This window comes from Eurytemora carolleeae, unplaced genomic scaffold (assembly GCF_000591075.1).
Source record: "Eurytemora carolleeae unplaced genomic scaffold, Eaff_2.0 scaffold968, whole genome shotgun sequence".
Lineage (NCBI taxonomy): Eukaryota > Metazoa > Arthropoda > Copepoda > Calanoida > Temoridae > Eurytemora > Eurytemora carolleeae.
The window spans coordinates 35858-48621 of NW_019396981.1; the positions used below are offsets into that span (position 1 = coordinate 35858).

General features: G+C 33.4%; 2 protein-coding genes and 1 long non-coding RNA gene across 7 annotated transcripts in view; all 3 read left to right on the plus strand.

Moving 5' to 3' along the window:
- The first annotated feature begins 318 nt into the window (after nt 1–318).
- On the plus strand, nt 319–1267 carry LOC111710754 (uncharacterized). 2 transcript variants are annotated; one of them, XR_002767124.1, is made up of 3 exons: nt 319–558; nt 709–827; nt 941–1267. It is a non-coding gene; the product is annotated as an uncharacterized LOC111710754 (long non-coding RNA). The 2 variants fall into 2 exon arrangements; XR_002767123.1 differs by having other exon boundaries at nt 319–529.
- A 445-nt stretch (nt 1268–1712) lies between these two features.
- Nucleotides 1713–7045, plus strand: LOC111710755 (uncharacterized). Of its 4 annotated transcripts, none has more exons than XM_023484880.1 (9): nt 1713–2111; nt 2380–2546; nt 2718–2769; nt 4003–4077; nt 4533–4631; nt 4927–4945; nt 5559–5674; nt 6551–6663; nt 6911–7045. In XM_023484880.1, exons 2-9 carry the CDS (start codon nt 2493–2495, stop codon nt 7028–7030), a joined length of 648 nt encoding a protein of 215 aa, XP_023340648.1. In that variant the 5' UTR covers nt 1713–2111; nt 2380–2492; the 3' UTR covers nt 7031–7045. The 4 variants fall into 4 exon arrangements, with proteins under 4 accessions (XP_023340648.1, XP_023340649.1, XP_023340650.1 ...); XM_023484881.1 differs by having other exon boundaries at nt 1713–1939; nt 2366–2546; XM_023484882.1 differs by having other exon boundaries at nt 1713–1939.
- A 4799-nt stretch (nt 7046–11844) lies between these two features.
- Nucleotides 11845–12764, plus strand: part of LOC111710757 (ubiquitin-like modifier-activating enzyme 6) — a 24765-nt gene continuing 23845 nt past the window's right edge. Inside the window, exon 1 of the mRNA XM_023484883.1 lies at nt 11845–11856. The gene's annotated coding sequence lies outside the window, so the exon portion shown is untranslated. The remainder of the gene's footprint in view (nt 11857–12764) is intronic.

A 12764-nucleotide genomic window follows, 5' to 3' on the forward strand; every position in this document is an offset into this window, starting at 1 on the left:
GATTTAAGATTGAATTTAAAACCAGAAACTGATGTGAAACCTGACGTAAGTGCGAAGTTTGAAATATCCAAATAAAAAAAACCCCGATCTGATTGTGATTGCATTTGCCGAGTCTTTTCCAATATTTTGCAAGATTAGTCTTGATTATCTAAATCCCAATTATTGTAAGATGTTCGGTGGGATGATAAGCAGGCTAGTTTAGTAACATTTTGGTTGATGAATTAGTTCATGAATTAAATCCATTGGTTTATCGCTTCGTTGATTGATTGATTGATTGATGGTTTCAGTTGTTGTTTCAATGATTCAATGTTTAATTGTTAGCAACTATGAATATGCTTCTAGGAAATGAAACTGCCCGATCTACCCCAGGCAATCAAAGATCTGAAAATGTAGCATTCGGCCAGTCATCCTGCTATTCTAGGGACTAATCATCCGGTTCTACAGTAATCAGTCATCCAGCTATTCTATGGAATAATCATCCAGTTCTACAGTAATCAGTCATCCAGCTATTCTAGGGAATAATCATCCAGTGGCCGAATTTAAAGAATTTGAGCGGCGGTTTAAATTTAAGCCGCGGTTTAAATATTGTTGGTTGCACTTAAAATTGTATCAAATGTTTCAAGATTTAGGCCGGCGCTTAATTTAAACCGGGTTTTGGCGGATTTAAACCGCGGCTCAAATTCTTTAAATTCCATCTCTGTTCTACAGTAATCAGTCATCCCGCTATTCTAGAGATTAATCATCCAGCTCTACAGTAATCAGTCATCCAGTGGCCGAATTCAAAGAATTTGAGCGGCGGTTTAAATTTAAGCCGCGGCTTAAACATGGTTGGTTCCACTTAAAATTGTATCAAATGTTTCAAGATTTAAGCCGGCGCTAAATTTAAACCGGGTTTTGGCGGATTTAAACCGCGGCTCAAATTCTTTAAATTCAATCTCAGATAATCCTGGGAATAATCATCATTTTCAATTAATCAATTTCAATAATCATCGATTCCTTTTGTCTGGGATGAAATGAAACATTTATCAATGCACATTTCACAATTATCTATAAAAATCATTATTCAAGATTTGAAAAAAAGGAACCAAAAGATCTATGTTTATTTCAGTTATATAATTATTTTAAGATTGAGTATAATTCATTGAAATTATATTTTTGTACATGCTCCATAGATTTATTTAAACCAAAGTCTCAAGATTTAAATACATTTTGATTTGTTAAAGGAATTGAGTCTTTTCCACAAACTCTGATTTTATAATCCCTATATCTTTGGAACCAAATGTTGTAAATCTTTGATATTTCAAACTTATATTATTTGATCTAACAGAATTCATAGTTTGAAATATCTAAGGTCTAGGACTTTGGAATCTAAATATATAGGATTTAGAAAAGCAGAGTTTGTGGTAAAGACTCAATTCCTTTCCCTTCATTGATTTTATTTATTTTAACGACAATTTTATAAAAACAATTTTTTGATAAAAATGTAAGAGTTATTCTTGATGCTTATTTGTGATAAAGCTATTTTATATTGTATCTGTGTAATCTCTTTTGAAGCTTGGGGGAAATATGAAAATTATTAGTTTTCCCATGAAAAGTTCTTTTTCTCCCCAATTCAGCAAAGAAAAAAACCCTAAAACATTCCTAATATGGANAGCTTGTAAAGAATTTCAAATCTGTAATTTATTTTAGTAAAGATACTTAGTCTATTGTAAAGTTTCCAGTTCTTTCCTCGGCTTCGAATTGTTCCTTGTTTTGATAAAACGTTGAAGTGTTTGCATTTATTCTTTCCTCTTTTTATGAATTTATCTCGTGTTTTCCACAATTATTTTGTTAAAAATGCTATTGCGGGTCCACTTGTATAACCTTGTATGCTATGCGTTTACTTGTGTTAAAAAGAAGCGATTTATATATACTTGAATATATCACACGTCATCCAGACGTCATCCACATTGAGAGAATTTCATATGGAAGACGACAATTTTTTTTTTATGAAAAACTGATCGAACTATCGAACTACTGTGTTATGACCTCTGGTTTTATTAACACTTGATCTTCTAATCTGCGCACTGGTGTATTTCAACTAAAATAAAGTTGAAAAGAAAATATTTAAGGTAAAACAATGGTGCTCATTTGAATACATTTTTGACATATATTAAAAAAATAACTAGCTTTAATATATAAAAAATGTAACGGAAAAACTCGATGTTATATTAAAAGTACTTGAAAATAACATGCCTGTTATGAAAACAAATCGTTTGTTCAAATATTCAATAGTTCATAGGATCAGTAGTTCAAATGACAGTCGTCCAAATTTACAACCGCTAATTATGAAAAAGGCGTCGTCTGATTTCTGAGATTGTCTTAGTCTGGTTTTTGAAGAGTCTGGACTTCGTGATCAACATAAATTCAATTCAGAGATTTTTAAATTATTTATTTTTGACGTAAACGTTTCATATTAATAGTTGGTTTCAAAGTTTATACATTTTCAGAATATGTCGTTAAATATTAAAACCTTTGCCAGGGCTGGTAATGAGGAGTCTATACAGGTGAGATGTTTTTCATTAAGGGAATTTTAATTTTAAAAGTCGAGACTTTTACCTGAGAGGCTTTTTTTCGAAATTTGTATGTAATGAACATAATTGATATTTATTTGTTTTCAATTGCTTTCTAAAAGTAAAGGCTTAACTCTGATGGATTTAATAAATTCTGCTTAATAGGATGAGAACAGTGGAAGTGACGGGGAAAGTTCTTATCAACCAACAAGGAGTGGTAAAATCATTGATCTCCTAAGTATCTTTGGAGTTGATCGAAACCCTTGCGAGTTCTATCTGATGTTACCGTCTTGAGCAGTGAAGTATACTGGTCTCGTATTACAGATGGAGACAAGTGATAATAATACTGCACTGCCATTGGTGGAAGTTCTGGTCACGTGATACGGACGTATAAATAATCATACGTATAATTATATATTATAATTATTAATTAAATCTATTAAAAATAAAAAAATTACTTAGTCTCCTCTGGGATATCGTCGTTTTTAGATTAGTTGCGTATTTGCTGAATATGATCAGTTTAAAACCTACTATTTTTATACAAGATTTGTTATATACCGGTTTTTGTATAAATTGGAAGTTTTTTATCAATTTCTTTAGACAGGAACATCATATAGAACTCTCATGGGTGTCGATCAACTCCAAAGATACTTAGGTTTCCGCCTATACCCCCTTACATTTTTCCTTTACAGTCTCTTTATTATCAGGTTTAGTAAAACCAGGAGTTTAAGCATTAATCTTGATATCCACCATTCTAAAGTTTTCAGTTTCAGACAATCATATCCCAGGAAGTAATTATTTTCCATAGAAAATGGATTTAAACTTTCCATAAATGATTCGTAATTATTATTAAACTCTAAAAATGTACAAAAATATTTTACTTTATCTAGAAAAAAAGTTAATGTAAAAGATGGATAATGATAAATTAAATTAAATTAAATTAAATTAAATTAAATTAGCCAAGATTACAAGGATCGACTTCAAGAGCTGAAACTACTCTCTTTAAAGGATCGCAGAATAAAAACGGACATGATCACAACTTACAAAATCCTAAATGGGTTTGACAGGGTTGACTCATCTACCTGGTTCAAACAAATAAACCAGACCAGAAGAACAAGGTTGAATGCTGATCCAGCAAACCTTGAATCCTCCTTTTCAAGGACTGAAATCAGAAGGAATTTCTTAAGTATCAGAGTACCAGATATATGGAACAAACTACCAGCTCATGTCAAAAGTTAAACCTCTATCAATATGTTCAAATCCCGATATGATGATTATCTATGCACAAGAACTGTTGAGGCTATCTAAATCCAGCCTTGCAGTAGTCCTGATCAACAGTTCATTGCCTGGCAGAAATTCTCATAATGGTCCCACCGGGACTCCTGAGAATCACCACAAAAGAAGAAGAAGAAGAAGAAGAACTTATCTTTTTTGATAATAAAATATTTAGGTGAAGACGTTGAAGTTGGCAGTGCAAGTTCTCTTCCTAAACTCGAGATCCCTCAAGATGAAAAATATATGCTAGGTAAACTATCAAGGGTGGAGGGGGGAACATGGGCGAGTACCCCCCCTACCCCCCCCCCCTCCCTTCTCAACAAAAATTTTCAGCTAAGAGCTTGTAAAGAATTTCAAATCTGTAATTTATTTTAGTAAAGATACTTAGTCTATTGTGGGTAGAAAATATAGTTACCAAGAATGAATTGTTATGCCCAGGAAAAAGAACTTTTCCCTTTTCAAAACAGAAAACGACTCGTTTCTCAGGGGTAAATATTTTTTTGAAAAAGCATTTCCCATTTTTCCTTTGAAGGTATTTTTGCGTGGAATTGGGGAAAACAAAAACTAAATTTATTTCGGCTAAAAGTATCTAACAGGAGGGAGGTTTTATTTTCATCACATTTTCAGAAGGTTGTTTAAGGGGTTATTTGTAAGGAATTTGGCTAACTGAAAATATCAACGGCAGTCACGAGTCTTGTATTTTAGGTCCCCGTGGGGTGGATGGAAATATCAGTGTTAGATACAAATCCGAGATTGATGGCTTTTATCAAAATCATGAAGAATTAGATGCCATACAGAGAGCAGGTATACTCCCACTAATTCTTGAAATATTTTCGAAACAATTTCAATAGTGTGGTGGGGGTACAATTCGACACGTTGAGACACCTTTTGTACAGACTTCGTTTGGTCTTAAAAGATTGAGATAAGAGGCTTATGCAACGTTTTGGAAACCTTTCAGTTCTCAAGGAATAATACACATTTATGACAATTTTTCGCGTTGTAGGAATTTAATTGGTCATAGTTTTTTTTAAAAAAATAGTCAAATTCTAAATAAATCTTTTTTACGATCATAAAATTATTTTCATTAAATTTGTTTCAGGGTTGCCGACTGGGTTCAGGTGAATATGCATTTTAAAAATCAAGTAGAAAAGTATGATTGAATAATAGTATAACTAGACCGGGTCGGGTGGTGAAACCACTCTTGTAAGATAGATAAGCAATCTCATCGGGAGCAACAAAACCTCAAAATTTTACTTCAGTCAACAACTAGAGAGTTAAGGAGTTAAAAATTTGAATTCGTTTGTTTTTGAGACCGTAATTTGAATAATTAGGGATAAATTTGTCTCAACTAGGCTAACAATTGAGACCAAATTAAGGTTTAGCGATACATTGGACTAAAGATTTGCTGGGTTGAGTCAAATCTTGTAAAATAACTTGAACAAAACTCACCAAGTCCGGTCTAAGTTTGAAAATTGAGCTGAGACAAGAGATTTAGACTCGACTCAAGCTTTTAAGCTGTGAGCTTAGAAATAGAGATACGATGGGGATGGGTTCACATTAAATTCAACAGAAATTAGAGAAAAATTAGAGATAAAATGACTTTTCAATGCTTTAACTAAGCTATTTTGATTTTTATCTTATGTGCTTTATTTTACGATAATTTATCAAAAAAAGAATTATTATTATTCGTTTATTAATTCCTTTTTAAAATATATGAATCATTTGATTAAGTCATGGATCAACTGGAACCGTAGAGAAGGGTAGGAAGGGAGATAAGAAAACATTTTACTGCAATCTCTGCTACATAGAGTTAAACTCAGAGGACACCAAGATTTCTCATGAAAGAGGTATACTCACACTCATGCATTTTACCCTGAGGTATACACACATACATTTCAGACCTGGGGTATACCCACACTCAAACATTCCAGACCTGGGGTAAACTTACACTCATACTTTTCAGACCTGGGATATACTCACACTCATGCATTTCAGACCTGGGGTATACTCACACTCATATATTTCAGACCTGGGGTATACTCACACTCATACTTTTCAGACCTGGGGTATACTTACACTCAAACATTTCAGACCTGGGGTGTACTCCTCATATATTTCAGACCTGTGGTATTCTCACACTCATACATTTCGGAACTTTTATTATACAGATTTATGTTCATTACATTTTTTTCAACAAAATTTATTTAAATTTTACCAATTTTGACGATGTTTAAAAATAGCAGTGCTTAGGATCCGATTAATTTTAATGCGGATCCGGATCTTTGATCGCACTGGAAAAATTGATCCGGATCCTGGATCGCACTGGAAAAAATTGATCCGGATCCGTATCCAGGTTATTTCTTTAAAATTTACTGAATTTTTAACAAAGCAAAATTTTCAAATTTTTTGTCTTATTTTGTTCGCATATTTTAACGTATAATCAGGAAATTTTATTATCTCTCTTTTTTTAATAGTTCAGATTTGGGTTTTGAGAGTAAAATTTTTTTTGCAGTTTTTCGTTGATATTTTGCCCCTTGATACGGATCCGGATCCAGGAAGCCAAAATCTTGCGGATCCAACGGATCCGGAACCTAAGCACTGAAAAATAGGATAAAAGTCACACCACGATTCAAAAATGCCCAGCTCTGGAATGTACTAGAGGATTGGTTCAACTATCTACGCGAAGATCAACTTCTTTTTGCAATTCATTGTCTAATGTTTAGGAGTTAAACATGTTAAGAAGGCACAGATATCAAGCCAGGAGTACTTGGAGAGAGGGGAGGATCCTCCGGAGTTTATCAAACCTATACCTAACCCAGAGTCTGCCAAGAAGAAAGTGAAGTATCATCGTTTAGACATAAAGTAGTAATCTCTGTTTGTATGTCTGATACGACTCCTGAGACCGGATTTAATGAATTTAAGCTGCGTTGCTGAACCACCTACTGTTGGTTTAAATTTGAACCACCGATTCAAAGTTAAAGATAAAGGAAGAATTTGAATCAGTGACTCAAATTTGAATCGGCGGTAGGCAGTTCAGTCAGGTCTCAACTTTAATCGTTCTCTAAATTTTTTTTCTTTTCTAGATTCCTATTCGTCTTCATAAAAAGTTAAAAGAAGCAAACGATCCTGCTATAGGCCTAGGTAAATATAGTTTGGGTCAATACACTCTCCACTTTAACCCACTAATTCTTCGGTCAGTGTAGTTCAAATCTTTGCAGTACACACCGAAAGCTTAGTTGAGGGCGAATCCTTAGGATTAAATAAAAAATTCAGCACTTAGGATTCATTTCATTGTTATGTAGATCTGGACCCGGATTCAAAACCGGGATCGTCCAGCTTTTGAATATTTCAATCTGTGACGTTAAAATTTTTTACACATTTTTTTTTAATATTCATATGTTGTCACCATTATTATGAGAACCTTAATTTACCAATTCAACATTAGGAAGGCTTTAATGACATATCATTGGTTGACACAAAAAATACAATGATAACCTAACCTAACCTAATTGATAGCAATTTTTTAAAATTTTTACACGCGTGCTTTTTTATACAACTTTTCTCGATTTGCTCTCCTAGATTTCTCCATTACTTTTAAATTGACAAGTTCATGAACCTTTTCCTAATAAAACTTTGAATTTACATTTCTTTACATTTTTATTTACACTGTCAAGTATACTTTATAGTTTCCAGACTCAAGAATCGAAAATCTTGACGTTTTATGTTAATTAATAGCGATTTGTTTGAATATTCTTCCTTGTAATTGCTTTATTTTGCTAAGTAGTATGAGTTATATCAACCCCCCCCCCTTTGAGATGATTTAAGATTGAATTTAAAACCAGAAACTGATGTGAAACCTGACGTAAGTGCGAAGTTTGAAATATCCAAATAAAAAAAACCCCGATCTGATTGTGATTGCATTTGCCGAGTCTTTTCCAATATTTTGCAAGATTAGTCTTGATTATCTAAATCCCAATTATTGTAAGATGTTCGGTGGGATGATAAGCAGGCTAGTTTAGTAACATTTTGGTTGATGAATTAGTTCATGAATTAAATCCATTGGTTTATCGCTTCGTTGATTGATTGATTGATTGATGGTTTCAGTTGTTGTTTCAATGATTCAATGTTTAATTGTTAGCAACTATGAATATGCTTCTAGGAAATGAAACTGCCCGATCTACCCCAGGCAATCAAAGATCTGAAAATGTAGCATTCGGCCAGTCATCCTGCTATTCTAGGGACTAATCATCCGGTTCTACAGTAATCAGTCATCCAGCTATTCTATGGAATAATCATCCAGTTCTACAGTAATCAGTCATCCAGCTATTCTAGGGAATAATCATCCAGTGGCCGAATTTAAAGAATTTGAGCGGCGGTTTAAATTTAAGCCGCGGTTTAAATATTGTTGGTTGCACTTAAAATTGTATCAAATGTTTCAAGATTTAGGCCGGCGCTTAATTTAAACCGGGTTTTGGCGGATTTAAACCGCGGCTCAAATTCTTTAAATAACTTAAAGGTACTGTCGATCTAAATTGAAATGACTCTCTATTAAAGATTTAGTTGCCCAATTTATAATTTTACTCTGAAAACCTTAGTCTGAGCTAAACTGTTGAAAATATTCTTTTTTCTATCTGAATATTGATAATATATATATATATAATATCTGAATATTGATAAGTTCAATTGTAATTTCTCTCTTAATATTACTTGCTGATGTATGTAGCATACACGGATTTAAAGGGCACCATGGTGAATCGGGCAATTCATAAAATAGACGGTTACTGAAAGTTAAGCGCATGGTGACACAGTCCAAATGAAAAACTAACTTTTCTTCAATTTTTTGAGACTTGAAAAAATGTTCTTAAATTTGTTAATTTTCGGTTTGTTTTTCCTAATTTTTTAACAAGATTTTCGGAATAGCTCGGAAATGGCTACTATGTGATATAACTTGTTATCTAGAGGGTAATCTTTTAAATTGATGAATAAAACTTCAATTCCAGAAGATTTGAAAAATTTTATTTGACGCGCCATAGGGAATGGAAACCGACTGAGCGGATTATGAACAGTTAAAAGATACAAAAGTTTTGAACTCTGATGTTATTATAATATTGATAATATTGACAACATTATCACATTAACATATTTTTTTTCAGTTAAATGATGAAAAGAAAATTGATAATTGTAAAAAATAGTTCTAATCTATCTTTTATGTTTAGAAAGAATGTCTAGAGTACGCGGCAGCACATGCTGAGAACAATGTAGGTGTTTCTAATCATTTATTTTTTATTTGTCGATCTAATTAAAAATAACCAGCCAATGGATAGTGGATGGGGCTCACTTTCAAGTGTCTCGGGCGTGACACTGCCCCTGCCCCCTTGTCCGTCTTCGTTCACATAAATAAAAATGTATTTATTTTACCTCCCTTACTTTGTTAGTTAATTCACTAATTAATTTAATCTTTTTATTAACCCTAGAATTCAACCATATCATTTGTACAGTTTTATTATTCATCATTTGGTTTTCTTCAATTATTTATTGAACTTTCTCAACTTTCTATTTATTACTCAGACGAAGCTGAATACTCTTTTATTGTGGATACGGTGATCATTGCTTGATCTTCTTTTTTGTTAGTCTGCAGATTAATTTAATCTACATTTGATATCAAGGAAAGTGTCTAAAATTCAGAAACAGAACAGCCAATCGGAAGCCGGAAAATTTAGCGTGCAACAAATGACAGAACTCTCATTCTAATTGTTCGGAATCCAGTAGGAATGTCCAAAAGAGAGGATCAAGAAGAAAATCTAAAGTGTCCACCGTTGATATCAAAATTAATCGAACGGGTTTAAAACCAGAGTTTTCTGCTCTGTTAACATATTTTTACACACTAAATTTTTAGAAAGAGTTGAGTTTTCTGATCCGGACTATAAGAAGTGATGCCCTGTACCCCTGGCCTGCTGGTAAAGCCCCCTGGTCTATAGAGAATGGTGGTTCAGGAATTCCTCCACACAATGCCAAGGAAAACTTTGGGATGAACAAGTTTAACGGAACCTTGACCGAGAACAAGTTCAAACCGGATCCTGGATTATCAGCTTCCCGTGGAGGTTGGTTTAAACTTTTAGGGACGGTCAGCGTAATTTTATACACCAATTATGTACGATTCACAGCAGTACCCTCTAAACCTTTGCTTTTCAATTGTTGGTTTTCTATTTATATTTTTAAAGAATAGATTATCACAGAAAAAGCGATCTTTCTCATTGCTACTCAAATAAAGGTTTAAATGGTACCGTTGTAAATCGGGCAAATACTCTTTTCAGTGCAAAACCTTTCAAGTTTCCATATAAAACTTCCGGTTCAGTACAGTTTAGAATCTGACAGAGGGTAGATAATGTTTAGACTCTCAATTTCTTTTACTATTTGCGCTTTACCTCTGGGTATATTCAAATAATAGCAGGGGGTACATATTTTGTTGAAAATCGGGGTTGAAGGGTTTTTGTGGAGTGAGAGGGGGGGGGAATGAATTGTTCTGATGGATATCATTTTTGGGTCTAAACAAAGTGGGCGACAAAATTTAGTGTAAAATCAAAAATAATTTTACTTCTAGTATATAATGAATGACATTATTAGTGTAAACTGTGAACTGTGAAATGATTAGAAAAAGAAAGAAAGCATTATATTTAACTTATTTTCTCCTGGCACACTGCTGAAAATGAACCATCAGGATTCAAGTCAAAACACCTAATTTTTTTTTCGGAATGTATTATTATGCAGGCTTCTGAGTTATCTATATATAAATTTGGCTTGTCTGTCTGTTAGTCTGTTTGTTTGTATCCAATAAACGCCAAAACGGCTGAACCGATGGGTCCAAATTTTTTGTGGGACATCACGTGACCACAGGGAAGGTTTATGAATGATAAAAGCCTAGTAATCTATATTTTCAGAAAATGCCACCTAAGGAATTTTAATTTAATCCATTTTAAAGAAATTGTAGAAATCAAGTGCATTTTTAAGTCTAAACTCAATCGTAACTCTAGGTTCAAAGATAAATCAAGATTATTCTGTGTTATTTTGCGATATTTTTAGAACCATTTATGGCAGGGTCCCCAAATTTTGTGAATTTTCCTTGCTGGAAAAAAAAAATTTAACAGTCATAAGACATGTTTTAGCAAAAAAATCTTAAGTGAACTGTATAATTGCCCAATTACTGCAAAAAAAAAAAAGACTTTTTGAAGTAAAATCAGTGAAAATTACATCAAAAAAACTTTTTCGGACGAATTTTGATAGTCAGGCAGTTGACTTAGGGGTATGATTTTTTGCTACTTTAAGTTTCATGACTGTGAAAGAAAAATGAAAAAATTTGGAGACCATGTCATATACTGTTAAAAAAATATCGTCAAAAAATATCGTCAAAAAACCCAGAAGAAGCAGATTAAAGTCTTAAAATGAAATTTTTGTTTAATTTCTTAAAAATTGATTTGCTCAATATTCCCTAGGTGGCATTTTCTGAAAATTGAGAATATAACTCAGTAGTCTGCATATATACATAATCCAAAGAAAAAGTTTAGGTGTTTTGACTTGAAACCTGATGGTCCATTTTCAGCAGGATGCTAGGCCCGTATTTGATGAATTTGAACTCCTACTGCTGGTTCAAATTTGAATCACTGATTTAAAGTTAAATATTTGAACCTGTAGTAGGTAGTTCATCGACCTCTCGAATTCATTAAATTGTGTTCTTGATATTTAGTTTTACCTTCTCCTGACAGTGTTCTCCCTCCTCGGACCAGTATGGAAGCTGAGATATATATAGCTCTAGCAAATAAACTTATTCAACACACCAAAGGTTAGTCTTAAACCAATAAACAAGTTATATGGTATCCCTCCCCCCTCTTCCTTTTGAAAAGGAGCAACCTACCGTGACGATCTTTCTATACTTAACCTAACTTGGAATCAGTGCTTAGGATCCATTTCATGTTTGATGCGGATCATGGATCAAGTTTCCGGATTAAGGTCATTAACATTTCTTTTAGAAGAGGTTTAAAATCATCTGTGTTCTCTTTTTCGCATCAAATTTTTGTATGCTCGGAACTTGATGAACCATTCAGAGATAAGGAAATTTTTGATAATACCTCTTTTTACAAAAATTCAGATTTAGGTTTTGAGAGCATAATTTTTGGTTGATATTTATGGATGGGGGGGGGGGGGATATCAAGAGAGGATGGTGCCAAGATAACAAACACTATTTTTTTGTTTTTTAAGTATTTATTTTATCTAGAATATCTTCCTCTTGGATTAAAAGACAAGCTAAGTTTACAAGCCAGAGGAATTACCGGTCAATGTACTATGGCCATACGGAAACAAGCAAAAACTACTGAAAGGTAAATATATTTGTTTTAATGCTGGGAGACTAAATCCTTGGACACTCAATATTTTCCTGTGTTTAATGTTATTTCTGAATTTTTTGTTACAATTCCAATGAGCCACTCCGAAAGTTTCCTTTGTCTTAAATCTTGTAAAAATTGCCAAATAAAAACAGACTCGAAAAGTAATTCTACAAGATATTTAAACAACAGCAGTAAATATGAATCTTAAAACGGTTACAAGTTACAAGCTACATTACAAGTTGAAACATATTTATTAATGCATTGGATTCCCAACATAAAAAATATTCAGTTTATCTATAGAGCATTACACCAGAACGACCTAACTGTAGCTCTTAGTCCTTCATTTAAACAGCGCTCGACCCACAAACCTGTCCTTGGCGCGGCGCTCCGGTCATAAAATTTCTCAACATAACCCAACCTAATCCTTAACATCAAATTATCTTGGTTGTTACTGATACCTCATTGTAGGCTGTGGTAGGGTATATATCATATATCTCAGGACTTCGGTTCAACATGCCCCATGGTGCAGTGGTACCTCAGCTGTGGATGGTCGGGGGGG